The sequence below is a fragment of the Ursus americanus genome, chromosome 10 (genome assembly GCF_024610735.1).
Source record: "Ursus americanus isolate L20-20 chromosome 10, mUrsAme1.1.p, whole genome shotgun sequence".
Lineage (NCBI taxonomy): Eukaryota > Metazoa > Chordata > Mammalia > Carnivora > Ursidae > Ursus > Ursus americanus.
The window spans coordinates 63,285,404-63,308,738 of NC_142136.1; the positions used below are offsets into that span (position 1 = coordinate 63,285,404).

The window sequence follows — 23,335 nt, forward strand, 5'->3', positions numbered from 1 at the left end:
TACCAGTCCTCATCTCTCTTAGCATTTTAGAATGACAAAGATATACCTTGTAAAAATGGTGGATTCTTTATCCTGTTTGAGTTACTAGAGGGTATCACCTGCGCAATCAATCCAAAGCGTGTTTTGAAACTCCACTATTTAAGATTAGAAAATGTTTTGAATAAGAAATGGTCCAGTTGCCATGGGAAGACGCCCTGTTGATGCAGTGGGCTCCGTAGGCTGATAACGTTCAATGTTTACGCTGTGGGCCATTTGTTTTTAAAATTAAATTAAAATTCTTACTCTGAAGAAGCTGTAGTTTATTTGCTTTGTTTTGTTTTTAGAGGGAGCTTGATTTCTTCCATATTCGAAGTCTGTGCTCACATGTATGCCTCATCTCATGGACAAAGCCCCTAAGTTCAGTGCTTGGGTGACCACAGTATCATGGCACCCATGATCACTAAGCTCCCAGCACTGACATAACTTGAATGTCTACAATTTTTAATAAAAACCCACATCCTGGAATTCTAATGCAAAGCATTACGTTAACATAGAACAACTAATTATCAGAGACCTGTAACATTCATGGAGTATATAATAACATGTATATTAGCAATTTAGTCTCTTAAGTTTTGCAACCTAATGTGAGTGAGCAAACATCTGACATCTGGGAGCCTTAACAGAATTCTGCGCTAAAATCATAAGACTATGAAACTGAATAAAGGAACATGCTTACATGACTGCTAGGAGTTATTACTGCAGAAAACAGAACTAAGTGAATATTTTCCATATGCTTAATTTCCACCAATGGAAAGTATAGATATAAAATAAAAACTTCTTGCTGTCTCTTAGGGTGTTTCTCTTAGTAACAGCAATTATCACAAAGAATTCTACAACAGTAGGGGTATTACGACTATAATGTAAATAGAAAAAAACCAAGAGGCAAAAATACTTACAGACTGCATCATAACACATATTTGCCTTGCTATTCAAAGTTAAGCTCTTCTAGAACTTTTCCATGATGACTTAATTCATCAATAAATGTGATTTTCATGTGTTAAAGTGAAAATAAAACATTTAGCATATTTTGCCTCAGGTTTTAGAAATGTTATACATTAAATCTAAATTGACTTTTTTTTTCTAATTTGGTGTTTCCATTTTATCTTTTAAATATGGAGAATATCTTCTAAGTAGCTCAGACTTAATTTTGCCAGTTTCTGCAAGCTCAGTTGGTTTCACGGTTTTGTAAGAGAAATGAAGTACAAGAGTCCATATCCAGCACCCACTGTGAGGCTGCCTCAGATGAGTTCTGCCTCAGGTGTCCAGCAGAGTGAAATGAACTGATTCACCTTGAAGAGGTCTGCTCCGATTTGTCAGGTGGTTTGTGTGAAATTCTGCCCCTCAATGTTTGCACACATTTCTGAGTCAGCATCAACTCCTACATTCACAAATGAAAAGCATCATGAATGGAACAAGAAATGAGGGGTGAAGGAGGAGAAACAGGTCTAATTGGTTGGAAAAGAAAGGGGTTATTTCTTTCATGAAGCAACTGGTTCATGTGACACTTCCTGCAAGGGAAAACCTAGGCTGCTGCAGCATTCAGGAATTCTTCCATCTTCTTCATGAGGAAAGGTTTGAGAAAGTGGACCTTTGAGAGGAAATACTACAGACTTCCAAATTGGTGAAAGAACTTCCAGCATCGCTTGGATACTCCGGGTAGGAGGAACTGGAGGAGATGATATTTTTGAGCCTCTGGAGGGCAATGATTAAAAGCAGAAGCAGAAATGCTAAAAGGCTGAGGAATATGGACACATAGATGTAGACATTTGACAGGTGGCCTGAGGAAGGGTCCACTGATGTGGACAGGGATGTGGGAAATAGCTCAAGGAAAGTTCCATTCTCCACGTTACCCGAAAATACAGATGAAGAGTCAGGTTCAGACATCTTTATGGAGGGTCAAAGAATGCACAAGTATGTTAAAAGTCAGTTTCACACAGGGGTTAAAAAGGACAGAATCAGCATTTTTTTTAGGATAGCATCAGCAAAGATTGTAGGCAGTTAAATCAGCACAACAAAACTTCTTTGTTTTCAAACAAAGGCAGCAGGGGATCAGGTGTCCATTGGCACTGCAAAAACAAACAAACAACAAAAAAATAGCTGAGTGCATTATTCACAAAATATCACATTTAAATCTCATTTCTAGTTTTCACTTCAAGAAGGGAAGGGAACGAAATTACTTCTCCAGAAATAGATAATGTTTATGTCATTACATTACAAATGATGATATAAAAATGAACTTTTATTTTACCTCCACAGTACCTAAGTGCCAGGATTCTCCAAGGAACTAAAATAAATAAAAAGGAAAATACATTTCTGATGTGTTCCATCTGCTGTGATTTCAACAGATGCTCCAAGTGGATGCTCTGAGAATAGGACCCAGAAAGTCAGTGCCAAACCTCCCTTCTCCAGAAAATTAACTCTGCGCACCTCCAGCCCATTAGCACCTTCCAAGCCAGTATTTATCTCTACCACACTTTGAAGAATCATGCCGCACATGTAAGTTTGCTTTTTGTTGAACATTTGTAATTTGATTTGTTTATAAAAATTCATTTCCTTGAAATGAGGGGCCATTTCTTCATGTTTCTTCTTTTTGATCTACCTGTGTACCTTGTTCTGCATATTTTAGTACTGAATAAAAAAACTTCAGATTAATTTAGAAGAAAAAAGGTTGGATTCCCTTTGAATGGTAGAACGTATGAGGTTTGCCATCAACAGATGTAGGTTTGAGGGAGGCCTGAATTCCCCTTTACCTTTGGGATGTTGGGCAAATGGCCTATATTATTCTGAGTTTCACTTTTCTCATCTGTGAAATGTATAGCACTTGCCCCATCCCCTCTCTGTGTTATTCAGGGATCAAGAAAATAGGCATGGAAGCACTTTGTGAATTGTAAAGGGCTGGGCCAAAATAAGGTTATGGTGTGTGTATGTCTGTTAATGGCTGTGGAGAAGGAATAATTTTCTCTCAGCCAGGAGGTAAAGAATGCTCTTCACCAGATTCTCCCTCCTAATGTGGTCCCTGTAAGGAACACCAGAAGCAAAGCAGACTGACAGGCAGGTAGCAAGCGGGATACCACATGATTCCCCAGGCTGCAAGTGTGGGTGCAGTGTGTCTCAGACACCCTCTCCTTCATCACTGGAAAAGTCACAGCCAGTTTCTGCCTAGGCCTCCAGCCCACTAAGTCCATGTGGGGGTGAGGAATGCAGCCTGAGGGAGGATGATCCCTCTGGGCAGATGACTCTTCAAGTCCAGAAAAGATGCTCTTCCTAGCTCTTTATGGCATTCAATCCATTTGTTGTAAAAATTTAAATCTTGTGTCAGATGTAGTGAAAGGCTAATGTGAAAAGATCCATTCTGTCCCTGGCTTTCCCTTTTCCTAAACTCTGCCCAGCATTTTATCTTGAAAACTTGCCTTTCCCTTCTGTTCTCCAGATCTAATTAAGTGGCTGATTCTTTGAGGGGCTGACATTGGCTGCTGTGGTTGGAGCTGAGCAGCATTAATGATCCCTGGGAAGGAGGGGACACTTCTGAGATGGCTGTCCCTGCTGGGTGTCATACAGGCTAATGATCTTAGTGAGTTTCTCTGAGTAGGCCACATACAGTGTCTTAGTAGTTCCTAAAATAATTTGACTCCTACTCCTCATTATGCTTTGCTTGGTGATTTTAATTCCATTAGGCTGCTACAGGCTCCTAACGATCCTTAAAAAAAAAAAAGAGAGAGAATCACAGTGGGACTCAAATGTGTCACACTGATTTGGCAATCCCTTGCCTTTTTATAGCATGTAAATGTCTTAGCCATTCATCTTTAGGGAAAATAGAGTTTCAGAGGCAGCATGATGTATAGGAAAGAAAACTAGGATAGAAACCTTATGAGCTGAATAGGAAGAAATATTCTTTGTTCTGGAAAGGCCTCCTAAGTCTAGCTGAGGAAACTGAGAGACAAAGAAGCTAACTGATTGGACAAAAGAAATATCTCATTAGAAGATAAGCCAGGAGGACTTGGGCTTCTGCTCATCCTAACTCATTGTATCATCTGGTCTCAATTTTCCTGTCATTTAAGTAGTAAGGATTTTACATCCTCTTTTCCTAGCATGGGTGAAGAAGGGACTATGCATATTGTGTGTTCCTCACAGCTTCTTGGTAGAGCAGGACTTACCATTCTCACTTGAGGAAACTGAGCCACAAAGACATGATAGACTCAGGGTACACAGCTAGACAGTGACAGAGGAGGGACTAGACTCCACGCCTTAACTATGTTCATAGTTTTCTCAACTGTGATGGGAAGAGGAAAATTATGAAGACTTGCATCATTAGTTCCTATCTGCTACTTACTCTGGGCTAGCTCACAGTTTAGTCTTGATTTTTCAGTTTTCCCATTTGTGCAATAACATTTTCCTACCTCGCTAAGAGGTCCTGAGTTAGGCTGTAAGAACATTTCCATAAGCATCCTTAGAAAATTATAAAAGGCCATCCCAAGTAAAGTCCCAGTAGGCAGTTCCTTCTGAAAGCCTAGAAAGGCTAGAGGAACTTTCGAAGTCTCTGCTAGTCCTACAGTTCTGGCATGTGCAGTTCACAGATTCAGCTGGAATTAGATTCACTACCCAAATCTGTCACTTTTTGGGGATAGGGCTGGAGGCACAGACAGTGTCCCTAGAATACCAGCAGTTTAGCAGCTGAGCTCACAACTGGCTACCAGATGACTTCTTAAAACAAAGGCATTTCTTTACATGTAAATATTCCAGGAATACTTTTCACATCCTGAAGATCTTTCAGATACGAGGCCCACTGTTGAGCCTCAATGGTCTATGGAATAGTTTACAGGAAATGATCTTCCAAGTGGTCTTGGAAGAATGGTGGAAATGAACAAACAAAAGCTCATGTCATTATTTGACATTTCTCAATTAAATATTTTCTTCTTTAAATATTCTCGTCCCAACGCTTCAGATTTAATATCATTTCCAGAATACGTTTTAATTTTAAATGAGAGATACGTGAATTTCATTTCACTGTTCTACTTTGAAACAACAGAATATATGCACTGTTAGAGATCATTTTAATTTGATGGCATTGATTCTCACTTTCTTACTGAATTTTTAAAAATTGATAAATCCTCTTTCTCCCTGGTGAACATTTTGACAGTCTGTGTATAATGTTCAGGATAAGGCCAGTTGTACGTGTTCAGGACTTGTGACCATGTGAATGTTCAAACAAGTATGTTTCAAGATGATGCTTCTTGGGCTGTTTCTCCAAACAGATTAGATTTAAAGAAAAGAAGAGATAGACTTCATCTGAAATGCATAGCCTTGACCTGTCTCAGGGCAGCACCAGTGTACTGCCATTTCGGCGGCACCTAAAGACCTAAAGCCAGGTGGGCATGATGATGCTTTTTTCTGAGCCATCCTCAGAAAGTGATTTTTGAGAAAGGAAAATGAGACAGCTGGATCACAACTTTATAAATGAAGATCTGTGTAAATGCTTTGGTTCGCGGTCAGCCGCTTTCCCTTTGTCTCTCAGAATAAAAACCTGTGCTTGGAAGAAATCTACAAAAGGCAGTCACCACTGAGGTGAGAAGAGTAGACCTGTGAGGTCACCATGAGCCCAGTGAGGTGGGGAGATGGAGAGACAGGATAGATCAGGCAAACCTGGGAGTCTCTGGTTCCACGATACTCAGCACCATGCCTCCGTGACTCCTCTGGAAGAATGGAAGCTTTCCTTCCCATGGGGTGTTTATGAGAATTGTAAAGTTTTAGACGAACAAAAGCATACTCTCTGACATGTACCTTCATGCCTGGTAAAAGGAAAAAGAGCTGGCAGACCCCCATCTCTGAGTCTGCTCACACAAGCACTGCAAGACTTCTGGTGGCTTTGACTTCTATACAATAATGGTGTATAAAACTCAGCCTACAGTCAGCCTCAAATCTGCCACAGCAATTTCTGAGTTTCTGACCTTTATTCAAATATGTGTCTATGTGAATAACAACTATTTGAAAGGTTTTCTGTTGCGGAAAACTGGGATAAGCTGCTTTGCTGCCTTGCAGACATAAAGAGCGCCCTGGCTGTTAGGATGTCCAATCAACATTTTATCATTATCAAGTCTTGCTATGTCATTCTCCAAAAGGCTGTCCTCCCAAACCATTAGTAATGATTTGACAGATTTGATAAAGTATTAACATGACATGGTAAAATGCTTCTTTCTGTCTACAAATATAAAATTTGATGTTATAATGTAATGATATGTTGGATCTCTTTCTCTGTAGAATACATAGAAACTACCATTTCCAAAATCTAGTAGGGACCTTAACACATTTAAGCAAAGCTGTTTTTAGTTCTACTTGGAAAACAGTATGCTTTATATGAGATCTCAAGCCACTCCTTTACCATTTGCACAATTATCTTTTCTCATAATGCTTTTTCTTTGGCTGGTGGTCTTTTGGATGATGAAGGAAGGTTGGTGCCAACATACATACTCCCCAAAATTTCTAAATGTAAATTGTCAGTTGCAGTCAGTAGCAAACACTTACCCACTGGGCTTGCAATAATGAAAATAAAATTTATTATCTTATGTGCTATCCTTATTCAAAGATGATTCAGCCATCCATATGTTTGAAAACTGCTCTTATCAGTATAATGTTTTAGGAGAGTAGAATTGTATGTGAATTCTGTTTCTGATTCCCTGTAACTGTCCAATAAAAAATAAAATCAAGTAAGGAAATAAACTGAATCTATCTGTTATCAAATATTGAACTAGAGTACCATCTTATGAGAAGAAATGCAGAAGATGAAGAGTCTGAATAATACACTGGAATTATGGATCTAAACTGGATAAGGTAAGATAAAAAATTAAAATTAACAGTTCTCTTTACCTACTGTTCAAATGAATGATCAGAAAATAGAGTCAGAGTTTTTTCATAGTACTTTGGTGAAAATTTAAAAAATGGCAAAGTAATAGCTGAGTATCAGCTAAAAATTTATCTTAAAATATTTTAAAAATCAATTTCTAGGATAGGTCATTATGTTGCTTTGGATTCAGACTAGTCTCCTATCTCTGTCTACCCTGGTGATGACTTTTGTCTATCTGGATTACCCTCAGGCCCAGTAAAAGACTTCCTTAGCAAAATAATTAAATTATACTCAGAATGCTTTTATGCTAGATCAATTATTTTGTCTTAATTCTTTAAAAATTAGTTATCCACATAAAGTATAATTCACAAAACATTCAGGATATACCCTTCTTAATATACAAAGTGGTGTATTGAGTGAAGTTAAAAATAAAAAGCCACATACACAAGAAAGTATTTCAAAAGGGGATATAAACATGACTGTTTAACCATCCGTCTTGTACAACCTCAAATGTAACTGTAGATATGACCTCCTTGCATTTGTATGTCACCGCTTCTCTGGAAATATCAAAGTATTATTCTTAATAAATCTGTGTTATATTTATATTCATGTGAAGATTTTATGTTCAAAACATTGCCTTAGTAAAAATAATCATTTAAGAATGACACTTTTAAAATAAGATAATTTAAATGGATAATTTTCTGGTTAAAAAACAGGTCAAATACAAAGCCATGTGTAGGCATAGCATTTTCATGATTCTTTTATGATGTTTAAAAAAGACCAGGAAGGGCTCTGTCCTACCTTTTGGGGATATTGGACCCCTCCTGGCTAACACCGTTAGTCTAAATCAAAATGAGAAAAGTAGCAGCCTGAAGGTTGAAGGAAGCACAAGAAGCAGGAGAACAATGAAAGTCCCTTTTAGGGAGCGGGAGAAAAGGTCACACAGGTTTAAACATTTCATTTAAAGAAAAAGCAAATAGCCAGAGAAATAATGACTTGAAGATCATAGGCAAGGTCGAAATGAATCAGTGGGAAGAAAGAAGGTAAGAAGACCAGCCTTTCAAGATGTTATAGTATTATTAGTAAGGGCTTTCAGGTCATTTCTCTCTCTCCACTCAGATCTAATCATTTCCAGTATTGTAGAAGTACAATAAGAAAAACATTTGTTATTCTTAGAGCAGCTAGAATTGGTTAAATCATAGCATTAGTATATAAAAAATCTTACTTATTTTTAATAAGGCTAGACACATTTTAAAACAATTCTCATTAAACCATGCTCTGGTAGAACAACTGAATGTATTTTCTCCTTTTTGACTGTCTCTCATTCTCCCTCTGCAGTTACAATAATTTATATCCAATATATTTTTTGTCTAATCAGAGCTCATAACAGTCCCCTTACAGAGTATAGACACTGGGAAAGATTTTGTTTTTATAAACTTAATTTTGTGATTGTTACAATTTTCTTTAAACCTTTACATGTAGACCACTAGATATCTCTGTCTACTCTCTCAGGCTCCAGGGAACTTTGGGTTCCTCTAAAACTGCTGTAAGAGAACAGGGTAGAGCCCCGAAATTTGGTTTCTCAACAGCCATTTGATGAAGTCCACTCTAAATCTAAGCAGATTCCTCAGAAGTGGGCAGCCATGGGCCACGATGCCACTCACTATAATCAGAGGAAAACATGATACCGTATTACTCCCTAACAATACTTTTGTTTCTACTGCTACCTCCCTCTTTAAATACATAGCTTATTGTCATCATTGATTCCTCTTTACCTTGATTCCTTATTCCATTTTCTTCCGTCTCCTATGTGCATCCAAGCTAATGTGTTTAATGAGGACCTTTCTGTTTACATGTTTCTATGAATGCCTGTTACTGTTTTGTATATATTTTCTTATAAATTCTCCTCATCTCAAACTTTCAATTTATAAGAATGGATTTACAGTAAATATTTCATTCACTCCATCTCTACTTAAAATATCTTGATACTTGAGGCAGAGGGGAGAGGAATATAAATTATATAATGTATCCAAGTCTGTATTTTTGCACACAGGAATACACCAAAGACTAATAGCCGTCCTCTATCCATAAAATCACATGTACAGGTAGAGATTTGAAAAAAAAAATAGTGATGACAAAGGTTGTCTGAAAAGAACTTCAGTATTAGCAAATTAATTAAGCAAGCCACTATTCATATCTATGTTTATTGACAACTACAGTCATGTATTTGTTTCAACTAAGGTGCTTTATAGTCTGTTCCTTAAGAATAGATTGGAATATCACAAATGTTGTAAATGTTTTAGGTCTTGAATTTTAAGTCTCCAGCTCACAGAGTCTTCTATGTGATGACATTTTTAATCAAGGCACAGCATTTACTTGAATTAATGAACCATTGTCCCTCATAATATAACTACAAATAGAACCTCAGCTGATTACATAGTGTGTGAATTGCCCATTCCTTCTGGATATTAGCCCAGTGTTTAGCATAATATATACATATGAATTTTGCTAAATAAGTTCTCTTGTTTTTCCAGTCCTCAATGGCTGACAGTCAAAGTATGATGATGCTTTCCACAGTAAAATGGATATTTAAAAAGAATGATTAGTTATTGGCAGCTTAGGCAGGCTGTTTTGGATACATTCAGTTTTGGCCATATTACATGATTTAGGAGTCAGATGAATACTAAGAAAAAGAAATAGAAGGCAGATTTCAAGATCTATCCCCTAATGCAATGCAAGATCCTTGAGCCAATTAAAAGAAAAAACAGCTTTGTTATAAAGACATTATTAAGACAACTGGGGAAATTTAAATATAGACTGCACATTAAATAACTATATTATGTAAATATTAAATTCCCTAAGTCTGATATAGGAGAATGTTATTTTTAGGAAATGCATGTTGAACTTTGTAGCCATGAAGTGTCATGTCAGCAACTAACACTTAAATGTTTCGGCCAAAAAAAAAAAAAATACTACACGCATTTACATACACATACAGAAAGATGATAAAGCAAATATGTCACGATGTTAACAATTGGTTACTCTAGTTATAGAATACATGGTGTCTGTTGTTATTACTCTTGCAACTTTCCAGTAGATTTGGAATTTCTCAACATATAAGTTGGGGAAAAATGACATCCCCAAGGATGTTAAGAAAATATGCCTGGGCGGTGCAGTCAATTAAATGTCTGACTCTTGGTTTTGGCTCAGGTCGTGATCTGGGGTCGTGAGATTGAGCCCCGCATTGGGCTCTGCACTCAGCGTGGAGTCCGCTTAAGACTCTTTCTTCCTCTCTCTCTGCCCCCACGCACACACTCTCTCTCAAATACAAAAATAAATAAATCTAAAAAAAAGAAAAGAAAATATGCTTGGCATAATATGCAGTAAATCAGCTAAAATGTTAGAAGCTTCCAAAGAAACACAATGATAGAAGCCTGATTTTTCAAAGGAATCTTTCCAACAACATTGGAAAAGCTCAACTATTTGCTATCATCAGCTCATTATGCCCACTAAGCCATGGGTACCGGAGGTGAAGCATGAGAGGATGAGTTAGAAGAAGTTTAATATGCCCAGGAAGCTGGATCCATGGTGGTGGGAGATGCTACCTAAAGACCAGGAATGGTGACTGGCCAGCCAGCCTTACTCATGACTTCACTGCTGCTATCACCCACTCATCTGAATCTCGATATGGACCTCCAGAAATCATGGAATCCAGTTATGTTCATCTTACATCATCCGTCATCTTCAGAAGTGGCCATGGGCATCTTTCCTACAGTGTAAATACCCAAAGATAAGGACTTTGGAGGCATCTTGGTCAAGAGACAATAGTTTTCTTTTCTTTTTTCTTTTTTTTTTTTTTGTTTTTAATTGAGATGTAATTGACATATTAGTTTCAGGTTAAATAGGTTCTGATACCAATTCTAATTTGTGCGGGAGGACTAGGAGCCATTCTCCACACCAACAAGCAATTCTAGGAACACTAGCTGAGTGTCCTACAATTCAACTCAAATCTAACACTATCTATTGGGAGATAGCGTCAGATGCCACATGTTGAGGGTTCAATCCCGCAAGACCCTCCCTCTCAACATACACATTCAGACACCAATCCTAAGCCCCAGGTTGTTACCTGTGTTTCTGACTGGTGATAAATCAAAGGTTTCCAAACCCTTCTCCTCCAGTTCAATGAATTTGCTAGAGTAGCTCAAAGAACTCAGAGAAACATCTTACTTATTAGGTTACCAGTATATCATAAAAGGATATAACTCACAAATAACCAGACAGAGTAGATGCATAGAGCAAGCTGTGGGGAAAGGGCATAGAGCTTCCATGCTGAGTATGCTCTCTCCCAGCATGTCCATGTGTTGGCCTACCTGGAAGCTCTCTGAACCCTGTCTTTTTGGGTTTTTATTAAGGCTTCATTACATAGACATAATCGATTAAATCATCAATCACTGGAGATTGATTCAACCCCTTGCCCTTCTCTCCTTCCCTTCCTGTTGAACAGAAAGTTCCAAGGCTCTAATCACTGGTGGGTTCCTCTAGCAACCAGCCCCCGCCATGAGGTGGGGTTCAAAAGTCACCCCATTAACGTAACAAAAGACGCCTTTGTGCCATTCATCAGGAAATTTCTGGGGTGCCAGAAACAGGGAGGAAGGCTGAATATGTATTTATTATAAGTTACAATATCCCACAGGTGCACAACATAATGATTTGATATTTGTGTATATTGCAAAATCATCACCACAGTAAGTCTAGTTAATATCTATCACCTCACATAGTTACACTTTTTTTCTTGTGATGAGAACTTTTAAGATCTACTCTCTTAGCAACTTTCAAATAAATAATACGGTATTATTGACTACAGTCACCATGCTGTACAGTATATCCCCATGGCTTATTTAATATGTAACTGGAAGTTTGTACCTTTTGAACACCTGCACCTATTTCACCCAGTCCCCCATCACTGGCCTCCAGCAACCACTAGTCTGTTCCCTATATCTGACTTCAGGTTTGTTTTGTTTTGTTTAGATTCCACATATAAGTGAGATCCTGTGGTATCTGTATTTCTCTGACTTATTTTATTTAGCGTAATGTCCTCAGGCACAAGAGTAGTTTTCTAACAAGGACAAATGAGTTGGACTCCTGGGAAGCCCAGTGAGAGCCCCCAGTAGTCAGGCCCAGATTCTACACAGGAACTGCAGGAAACAATAGCAGCAAATAAACTAAGTACAAGTGGGAGACTGTTTAGGCAGCATGTGTCAAAAACAGGCTTCAAACAGTAAGTTCCACAGATCAAAGAACTCACAGTCCTTTACAGCTCTTAAACCAGCAGCCACTTCCCTGATCATCCTGGTTTGGGTGAGTCCTTTAGTGTGGCATGATGCTAAGCCTGACCACAAGAACTCTCTTAGAGTCCGGGGTCTGTATTTTATGAAACGGGCCAATGAACAATTCAGAAATTGAATCATCGTGCACAATGCAGCTACAAATGAAAAAATAGAGGACACTGGTATTAATAGTGCTTTTGCCAGTCATCACAGTTATATGACTGCAAGTATAGGTAGGTACCCTAAAATGATGAGTACCAGATGAGTGAGATTTTAGACAGAGGTTACATAAAACACCAATCCTATAAGGAGACAAAGTACTCTCTTATGGCTCTGAAATTACTCATCTACCAGGATTTCCAGGTACACCAGGGAGGGCAGGGGACAGAACAGGACGTTATGTCCTCCATCAGGAAGGCATGTAGGATTTCCCACGGTCCTGCTAATTCCTTGTGTGAAATAGCAGAGCTTGTCTTAATGCTCTCTTTATCTCTCTCTTTTTCTGTTTGTCTCTCTCTCAGGCGGTACAGTAAACTAAAAAGTCTGGCTAACAAAGAGAATGTCTACATGTTCCTTGTAACATGGAACAAAATTATATGGCAGGCTATCAAGTGTGGGAGGAAATCAAGTCCTCAGCAGCTTGTTGTCATTTTAGATAACAACTCAAGACAAGAATCTGTCAAAGACAATAGGGAAGCAATAAACAAGTGTAGGCTCAAATTCTCCCAGAATGTGTTAAACTTAAAAATGTAAGGAGGTGGGGGCACCTGGGTAGCTCAGTGGGTTAAGTGTCTGACTCTTGGTTTCAGGTCAGGTCATGATCTTGGGGTTGTGAGATAGAGCCCCATGAGCCCCATATCCATCAGTCTGGCTCTGTGCTGGGGGGGGGGGGAGTCTGCTTGAGATTCTTGCTTTCCCTCTCCCTCTACCCCTGCCCCCCCACATTCCCCCTCCCTCCCTCTCCTCTTTCTAAAATAAAATAAATAGAATCTTTTAAAAAATATAAGGAGGTGGAATTGAGAAATAATTAGGAATTATAGAAAACAGATCACTGAAATAGTTATATATTATTTTAAAAATATAAATAAATATAGTTTTATTCAAGGAAACCATGTGTATCTCTTATATGAGATTAAACTGACTTTGTCCTTTATAAGAGTGAAGCTCTGTACCTTAACCTTAAGGTTGTAGGCTCTGTGTTTTTTATTCACTTGTTGGAATAGCTTTGATCAGAAACACATGTTCACACGTCACCCACTACTCTTATTTCTAGTCTTTAGTTCTCTTTTATTTTAGTGGTGTGGGCTGGGATGTAGGGGGCATATCATGCCAGAAAAGTTGTGGGAAGTAGAAGGGAAAGAAAGAAGGTGACAGGAGCATCCCCACATCATTGTGGAATGGGATTGTCTTCAGAATGTGATAGGCAGAAGAAGGTACACCCAGGATGTTATGTAGGAGAAAGAATGTCCAGCACAACATTGTGGGAAAACAGTAGTAATAACATGAATGACAGTAGCCAGTATTTATTAAATAAAATCATATACTAGTTTTGTATGTGTGTTCATGTGTACACATGGTGCATGTGTATTTTCTGTAATCTTTGCAGCTCTTTAAGGTAGTTATTTTCCCTCAACTTTCTTTAACAGATGAGAAAATTAAGGATTAGAGAATTTAAAAGCTTACCCCAAGGTCATCCAACCACTTAGAGGAGAACTGGAATTCAAATCTATATCCCTATGTCTCCAAATGCTCTATGTTCATTACATTCCTTCTCTCCAGGAAGCCCAAGGGTAAAAGAGGGATCATTTCAAGACCTGTGATCATTCATGCTGTTCACATGTTTCTGCTGTTCCTTCTTCCTTCCCGGCATGTTGTAGGATTACATGTTCCCATCCCCTCTGAATTTAGGGTGGCCAGATGACTTGTTTTGGCCATTGAAATTTGGGAAAAGTGACAACGTCACTTCTGGGTAGAATATGTAAGACCCAGTGTGAGATTTGCCACGCCCCTTCCCTCTGCTGCAGTAATTGTGTAAGTATGGGGCAGCTTCTGTCCCAGCTGAACTGGGAGAACACCTTCACCCCTTGCTGGCCTTATTAATACTTTGTGGAAACAATGAATGTACTTGTTGTTTTAAGCCATAATCTACCTTCTACTGACTGACCAAAGATCTTACATGACAGCAGAGGTTATACTGGGTATTCAAGAAATTGACTATAAAGAAGTCAAATTCTGAAGATAACTGAGAGTTGCCTGAATTGGCTATGTAATATATTAAAACCCCCTTATGGCACTGTGAGAAAGAAGGTTGTGGAGGATGTTTTGGTTAGCTTTAATTTCATGCAAGAGTGAGGTTTAAAGGGATGAGAATTAGCTACTGGTACAGCCAAAAACATATTCCCTAACAAGCTGGGGCATGAGGAGGTGCTACTTGTAAGGACAGTCCTGACCAGCTGTCACTTAAACATACACAAATGGCTTCAAGTGGCAATAGGTGAGAGATAGTAAAGATATATTAAGACTAATCTGTTACTCCAAATGGGAAAAAATAAGTAACACTACCCCATTATACAAATAATGGGGCAGTGGTATTGCCTTTGGTTAAGAAAAACTGTATCTTTTTGTGCATTCATTTATTCATTCAACAAACACTTGTCAACTATGTATTGGAAGGTGATAAAATATCACCATTGCATGCAAGAGTCTATTGCACATACAATTTTTATAATGCCCACCTTGAGTAAGAAATCTAAAAGACCTTTCCTTATATTATCTGTGCTATATTATACGTTCCTTTTAATCTGGCCACATGCTGCTTTTCCAGTCTCATTTTTTCCCATTGTTCCTAAGATTGATGGTCCAAGCATATCAAACTGTTCTTGATTTCCTAAAGTTTTTTTTTAAATGTATGCGTAATCCTTATTTTTGCACGTCTTCTCCCTAATTCCACCCAAAACTCAATTTGTTCATTCTTCAAGACTCTACTCAAACTTTCCCTCCTCTGTGTCATCTAGTTATTCACTAATAATACAAATCCCCCCAGACTTTCTCTGTGCAAATTTCTGGCTCCTTCCTCTGCATTCTCATGATAATTTCTGTACCGTTTTACACTAGCATTTCTCAAATTTTATTATACTTACTATATTTGTTTACCTGTTGGCCTAAAACTTTGATGGACTATGAGCTCCTAGAACAGAGGACTACCATTTCACTCATCTTTATAACCATGAACCCGCATGGTGTCTTATATAAAGATGTTCAGTAAGCATTTGTCGGATGGTTGTATGAATAAAAGAGTAAAGGAATGAAGAAATTTGAAGTTTCTTGGAGAAGTATACCATATTTGTTCTATTTGGGGACGTACAATAATATTTATTGAATGAATGAATAAATGATCTTATATAAAATCATATCAGTTACAGGGTAAGTATTCAATATTAAAGAATAATGATGAACACACCCTAAATAAATATTTTAGTTATGGCAATAAAATTTATAGTTTTAGGTTCCAGTGCAAACTCTGAGCATACTTTTTATCAGGTAAATATGTCTTTCAACAAAAATTTTATTTAGTCAAGTATCCACTGGGATAACCAAGGAAAGGATGGAGGAATCCACTATAAATATTGAAATTCATTACCGTGAACATAACTGAGGAGTTGCAGCAAATGTATTTTGAAGAGCACAACAAAAATTGTAAGAGTTTACCATAGTCAATGAAGACCTGACTGAATGTGAAACAGAATACATTGTTTTGGTTTTTGGGGTTTTTAAAAAAGATTTTATTTATTTGAGAGAGAGAGAGGGAGAGAGAGACTGCAAGCAGGGGGAGGGAGAGGGTCAAGCAGACATGGGGCTCCATCTCAGGACCCTGAGATCATGACCTGAGCCTAAATCAAGAGTTGGATGCTCAACCGACTGAGCCACCCAGATGCCCCATAATATGTTGTTTTTAATTTAAGTTAAACTTCATGATAATCCCATCCTTTGAAAATTACTAAGTCCCTTATAATCACAACCCTTGGCACTGTGCTCATCTGTGGAGATAAGAAGGGCAAAGGACAATACTGCTTTCCAGTCACCACAGAGGAAGGCTATTATAATTTATGACATTTAGGAACAGTACATGCCATGGTACTCTGTTAGTCCCTCTATCTCAAGGATTAACTCACCCTCCCCTCCAAAACAGAACAAAACAAAATTCAATAGAAAATGAGCACAGAAAAGGAAAATGTCTACATTTTTATAAATTTCCCAATTTAACTACAAAGCCCCACACTGGAGACCATTGCTACTCCAAGTAGCCACCTGCCTCCCTCAGGAATATGTGGGTTATGAGTCCTTGTGAGATGAGGAACTTATAAAGTATTGCTTCCTATATCCAGAATATCTTGCTTAAAAAAAAAAAAAAAAGTCAGCTAAACTACAGAGTGTGCTTAGTGCCTTATTTGATTTATATTCTGGCTCAGTTCCAGATCTCATGGTGAGTGAGTAACTAACAATTCAAGGCTGGCATTAGTGCATGGACTGTACTTTGAGTTAGCACTTCATCTAGATCATGGCCATGGTGATGTGAGCGGCAATATCCTAAGCAGTATTGTCTAGGAACCTAATCCAGACCTCAGCTTCTTAGAAAAATAATGAAAGGAATGAAAACACATGAGCACAAAAGAAGCAAATTTTTTTTTCTTTTCATTCATTCTGGAACTGACTTAAAACATTTATCATGTATCTAAGTTATTCCTTCTCTCCCTATGGTCTCTCTCAATATTAACTTTCCTCTATTAAAAAAGAAATCAAACAATACCAAAACAAAAATTAAATAAGCAACCACAAAAGGAAAACATTTTTCATAGAATTGGGTAGCTAGAAGTCCTTAAAAACCAGGAAACTGAAGTCTCTAAAACTTAAGTAAATTAAATTTTTATGGTCATTGTTACACGCCTTCTGGAAAAGGATGGCAGAAAGAGCTGGTGACTGAAACCAAATTAGGAGCCCAGGATGCTTTTCTGGCTCCAAATCCACTCTATACTCAGAGCTGAGCTGGGTGGCCAACAAGAAGAAATTAGATGAGAAACATGTTATTCAGTTTCTTTTGTTATCCAGAGGTTAATTCATCATATGAATCAAAATATGTGCCACACAGGGTCCAGATCTGAGACCCAAACTGATAGGGATAATAGAGAGAAAGGGGACAGAAGGAAAGATCTCAGAAACTGATTCAGTCAACAAACTTTGTTGGCAGGTAGTCCTTTTGAAGGTCTGAGAATCCATCAATATTCCTCTGTCACTCTAAAAGTCACAGTGCCCTTAATCTTGCATTTGATGGAAATGGAGATCAATAAGCTTTCTCATGAGGAATAGTTAGAATGACAGGTTGCCAAGGCATATGAAGGCCATCAAGGAGAGTATTAGTAAATATATATTTTTTGACCTGAGTTCCATTTACAAGGGTGTTTTCAAATTGAACACATGAATCCTGAATTATATACTTATGCCTTCATGTATTTCTCTATATGAATGTTAAACATCAATAAAAAAAATTTTTTAAGGGCAGAAAATATGTGCCAGGCATATAGAAGATATTCTGGGTCTACTACTTGTTGGATGAATTATTTGAGTGCTTCCCTTTTCATCCAAAAATGTATCGTATTGTAGGCTATTATTTGTATTCTGATAATTAACCCCATGGGAGAAAATCAGACAAGTTCAAAAGGCGTGCGCACAAAGATGTAGTCTGTAGCTAAACACTGGAGTTACCAAGATGTCTGTGAGTCAAGGATTAGTTAAATAAATGGTAGAAGAGTCATGCAATGGAGGATTCCGATATAATAAAAAAGACTACATTTTCTAACATGGAAAGATGCTGGACATATATGGCTAAGTCAAAAAGTAAGCTTCACAATAGTGCATAGTATGATTCCATTTTTGTAAAACAACTACTGGCACTGCTACTACTACTGGGCACACATACACAATTTTAGAGGCATGCAAAAGAAAACTAAACTAAACAAGGTTACGCACCAAGTTAACAGTTTTTGTTAGCAGGTGATCTGGGTGTGTTTGTTTACATCCTATTTTGTGCATGTATCTGAATTTTGATACAAAGAAAATATATTGTTTTATAATCAGAAAAAAAATAAAGGTGTTTTCATTAGAAAAAATAGAAATAAAATTTAATGAGAGCATATGCAGTGAAAATGCAACTGGTTGTTAAGCCTGGAACTCTTTCCCCTCTCCCTCTTCTTTCCCTCCCCCTATCTCCACTCCCCCCCCCTTTTTTGTACTGCATATACTTACCGAAACCTTTGAAATGGTTCATATGTACCTTTTCTTTCAAAGTTTAAGACTCTCTGGCTGAGACAAGCAAGTCAATCTGCCCATTGGGCTTAACTGCTCTTTGTATTGTAGTTGCATTTTATGGGATATTGTGAATGTTTTAAGAAAAGAGTAGATCCAGCTGCTATAATCCTGGTCACAGGGAAACTGAAAGTGAGTAAGAACCAACCCAGTTTAACTGGCAATAGTTAATAGGTTACCAGGCAGTTCTAATCAGTACCAGACTAATGTGGCAAATTAATCAGGAAAGCTGCTATTTTGGCTTTCCCTGAGGAGTGAATCTGTGTGTTGAATGAATTGTCTTAGTGTTTTCACTGCGGTGTAAGTTGTCTTCCTGTCTTTCTGAATTCGAAACAGGTTCTTATATCCACCTTATCCTTTTGTTTCCCATCAAAAATTGTATTCAGGTCTGTTATCGTAAGTTACCCTGTTTAACAAGTATTAGAAGCTTACAACTTCCAGACCCTCTCACTGTTGTCTCTAACAATATCAAACAATCAACAATATCAACAACATCAGTGGCATCAACAATCAAGCCCATAATGCAAATTACAAATCTGGACTGACTGATTTCCCATATAACTTAATGGATGAGAATTTAAAAGCTAGGAACTCAAGAAATATTAATGACAGTCTATCCTATTCCTGATATGAATTCAGAGCTTTGAAACATTGGCAGTGTTCTGGCTGGGTTGTGCCATTTCATGCTTAGAGATACTGTAACTTGTACAGGGCTACTTGACTATTCAGAATCTCCATTTTTTGTTATTGTTGCCAAAAAAACTTGGACTAAAGTGATTATTTCCTGGTTCCAAATGTGAACAGGAGCATGGATCCTATATATTAGGAACTCCTGAAGGAGGCATCCTGTGTCTTGAGACTGAGCAACTCAGAACACTATATCCCATGGACGCATCTGCCACAAATCAGAATCAGAACTGAAGGCATCCCAGAACTTGGCTCATTTGAGCCTGCTACTGTGCATCTGAAATGGTCAGTGAATGCACAGATAGACTTCCCGAGTTCTTAATCAAAGGCTGGTCCACATGCGCATGTATCATGGACTTCTGCACCTAAGCCTGTAGCTTGATTTCTCTAGGTACATCTGTTGGCTAAAAGGAATCCTGCCAACTCATGCACTTAGTTTGAGCTTCTTTATTAGGTTCCCTATTCCATTAACTAACTTAAAGGCTTTTTATTTTTTAGCTGTCATTAAGAATAATAATATATAATAATAAAAGTTAAGCCTGTGATGCTTTGTATTAACATAGTAATATAATAATATAATATGCTCCTCACATGTCTACTTGAAGAAAATGGAATTCTTCTGCAACACTACTTTTTGGCTTCTAGTTTCATTTAACAGATGTTTACTGAATGGCTCATGGGTGCCAAGAGCCGGGCAAGCGGGACCTACACAGTGCCTGACGTCAGGGCCTTTTAGGAATGTATTTTTCCAGGTTCTTAAATTACTATTTAAAAAATCCAAATGAGCAAAACACAAAAATTCAGTCATAATTTTACATTTTGCTTCTCCCTAATAACAAATATAAAATTATTTAAATAAAGTCTACAACTTAAAGGAAAAAAGGATATTAAAATACAAGTACAGGGAGAACAGCAAGCCTAGAGAAGAAGGGATATCATCAAATGGGCTGAGACTAGATCTCATTAGAGGCCAAAGCAGAGAGTTTTGCTTGTGATGGGTTAATCTTTCATTCTTAGAATAAATATATGACTCCACATTATTTAATGATTAGTATGATTAATCATTCTTACCAATCAGCTGTCATCCTTCATCTGCCCTGATTAAAAAAAAAAAAAAAAGGAAAGAAAAGAAAAGCTCTTAGGAAACCTGCAAATAAATCCTCTGATGGATTTGATGCCACATGTCATCACACCATTATTTATCTCTTAATTCCTGACAGGCTTGTGCTGCACATCATACATATCCAATAAAATCTGTTGAACTGATAAAACAGCAGGGAAAATGGAATGGATCTTACCTTACATGAAGCTTCTTTAATGAGAACCGTGAATGCGTGTCAGGCTCTTCAGAACACTCTGCCCTATGTAAAGGAATCAAAAATAATAAATACATAAGCCAAATAAGTAATAAGCCTCAAAATCAGAACACAGAAATGTAATACCCCACCCATTTTCTGGAACTCAGTATTCCCAGAATACTTTGGAGGTTGGCAGATGGTTCTCCATCCCCACAGTGCCCAGCATTTGAAGGACATGTCCTGTGGGAGTGGTGTCAGTGCAACTCGGTTACAAGGCAGACTCACTAATATACACTTCAAAAAGCAATGTGCATTAACGGATCAACTAGGTGCTGATTATAAAGTGTGTACATGTGAGACAGGGGCAAGACACCTCTATACTTAGCGAAATGAAGCATTTTAGTCACAAAGTAGATTTAAGAATCTGTAGGAGCTAGATTGCAAATAAGCTAAAACACTCAGATTAGTTGCATACCATAAGCTAAGTAAATACCTTTTTTTTTTAAGGAGGGTGCATTGGGCAGCAAGACTGCATTAAGAGGCAGACCTTTTAAGAAAAGAGTATCACTTATCTTGCCTTTTTTCCTGTTGACCAGCTGCTGTCTGACAATGAATCCAGAAAAATCTAAAGCAAAAATCTCCCGAGGAGAAACATCTTGAGCAGTGGTCCCTGGGGTTGGCCCTGGGATGTAATCACTGCCCATTTCACGCCCTTTGCACCTGCGGACCTGACCAAATGCTATGGCTTTGAGAATGTCGAGAGCTATCGGATCCTACTATCCACCACAAAGAACCACCTAAATACTTCAAGACTTTCGCAAAAAATTTTCCAAAGGAAATTTAACAGGCAGAGGAAATGAAGGTTAAGAAAGAAACCCTGACACCAAACCAAGCCTGGGCGGCCCCAGGCATCCAGCGGCAGAAAGCGCGCAAGTACAGCCCGCCAACCTGGTCCTTAACCAGAAGTGTCTGTGAATGAAGGGATCCTTCTGCTACCCGGAGCGGGCAACATCACACACCTCTCTCCTCAACCAGAGCTCAATTGCCCATAATCCACGCACCTCGACAGGGAAATACACATTCCAGGAGCTGGTGCAGTTTTCTACTAGGTTTTTCGGGAACTTGGAAACCACCAATGGGGAACGCAAGTGTTCAGCGCCAGGTAAACTTCCCCGGATTTGAACCCACTAAGATGGGTGGAAAGACTCCGAGCACCGTTAATGTGCAAAGCGGGCAGTGTGCGCCTGGCGAGTGCACAGATAGGCGCAAAACAGAAATGACCGCACATACCACAAAGGCAAAAGCAAATAGAATACACCTAGAAACACGTTCTGCAAAGTGTAGAACTGCCTACAGTTGCACGGAAGAATCAATCTTTTCAACAGAGGACGCGAGAGCAGCTCCTCCCGGCTCTGCGTCCGGGACTGAAACGGGTCATCCCGGGGCCACCGGCACTGCGTAGCCCAACGAAGTCACCCCGAGAACCCGGAAAGCCGACCTGCGGAGGTTGCTGGGGGCCATGAAGAACGCGCCCGGCGCAAACGAAATAGATTCAGGGGAGTCAAGAGAAGGAGCCAAACCTCTGGGAGCCGGGGAGACTCTGGGGGGGCGGCTCCGGAGGGAGTGGAAGCTCCGGAACTCGAGGCAGCCCCAGAAGAGGAGTCAGGGCGCTCCTCGCAGAGGGCAAGCCCTCCTCCAGCGCTCAGCACCTCGCGCGTCCCCAGCTCCCCACTCCTCTGCCTCCGCTCGAGGGAGGCTTCGGGAGCCTCTCACTGACCTGAGAGTCCGGACGCGCCGACCTCCCCGGCCGCACTTCGGCACCCCCGGGGGGTTGGGGCCGCGCTGAGCTCGTTGTAGGCGCCCCTATCTCAGCGATCCGCGCCCGCGAAGCCGTCCGCGGGAATGTTGGGCTCAGCATGCGATGCGGGACCAGGGCGCACTGGCGGGCAGCGGGCGCAGCTGGAGTGAGCCCGGGGCCGCGGAGTCGCTGGGACCGCGGGTCTTCCCCCCGCCCCTCCGGTCCGCACAACCAATGGCGGCGAGGCGGGCCCACTCCCCGCCGCCCCCCAGCCGCTGCACTGGCTGGCGCTTGGCTCTAGGACAGCAGCCCCGCTCGGGCGAGGGAGGAGCTTGAGTCGGTGTTGGAAAATCCTGGAGGACGAGGAGGCGTTCTCACAGGGAGCCCCATCTGGGGAAGGCAGGTGTGGTGCCGTTAACTTTTGTGTGTGGGGGTATGAGGATGCTGTTTCTTTGGGGACTCAGAGACCTCTCAGCAGGCGAAAGCATCTACTTTTTTGCCAAGTTTCTTCCCCTCTTAAACATCTATTATGAGTCCCGGACAGCCCCCATTCCAAACCACGAGCCCTGGTCCATCACGTCAAGTTCAACTCTGAGCTGCATGAGGGCATCACCCCATCCTGTGTTGAGCTTGGCCTCACACGTCTCTCCTTACATGCTTTTCTCTTCTTTCCCCTCTGAATCCTCTGCCAGATCATCAGATGAAATGAATAGGATTGCAGTTCCATCACTGCCAGGGAAACAGGCAACCCTAACAGTCGTTACTGGGTAACTGCCTTAGAGCGAGTCATAGACCTTAAAAGAACTCTGGGAAGGGAGCCTTTACCTGACAAGACTAACTTTGGTTACCAATCAGACCCATGATCTTCACTTAAAGACTCTGGATTCCTGTTTTTCAACTGAAAAACGGTTACTTCAACTTATCATTTGATGTCTGCAGGCTCTTCTACCCTGACATTCAGCAATTCAATTGGCTCTCTGGACTATTC

The 23,335-nt window shown here is 39.5% G+C and overlaps 1 protein-coding gene and 2 long non-coding RNA genes across 3 annotated transcripts in view; 1 reads left to right on the plus strand and 2 right to left on the minus strand.

The window, feature by feature from the left end:
* The window catches only part of LOC123791911 (uncharacterized), a 205,712-nt gene that overhangs the window by 96,157 nt on the left and 86,220 nt on the right, over positions 1-23,335 (plus strand). The window contains exons 2-3 of the long non-coding RNA XR_006779555.2: positions 2,385-2,535; positions 6,786-6,864. This is a non-coding gene — a long non-coding RNA (uncharacterized LOC123791911). The remainder of the gene's footprint in view (positions 1-2,384; positions 2,536-6,785; positions 6,865-23,335) is intronic.
* On the minus strand, positions 908-22,615 carry LOC148109376 (uncharacterized). Its single transcript, XR_015725976.1, has 3 exons — positions 22,327-22,615; positions 20,550-20,612; positions 908-1,417 (listed from the first exon to the last, which is right to left on the minus strand). It is a non-coding gene; the product is annotated as an uncharacterized LOC148109376 (long non-coding RNA).
* On the minus strand, positions 1,413-2,386 carry SERTM1 (serine rich and transmembrane domain containing 1). Its single transcript, XM_045796952.2, has one exon. It carries the CDS (start codon positions 1,921-1,923, stop codon positions 1,600-1,602), a length of 324 nt encoding a protein of 107 aa, XP_045652908.1. The 5' UTR covers positions 1,924-2,386; the 3' UTR covers positions 1,413-1,599.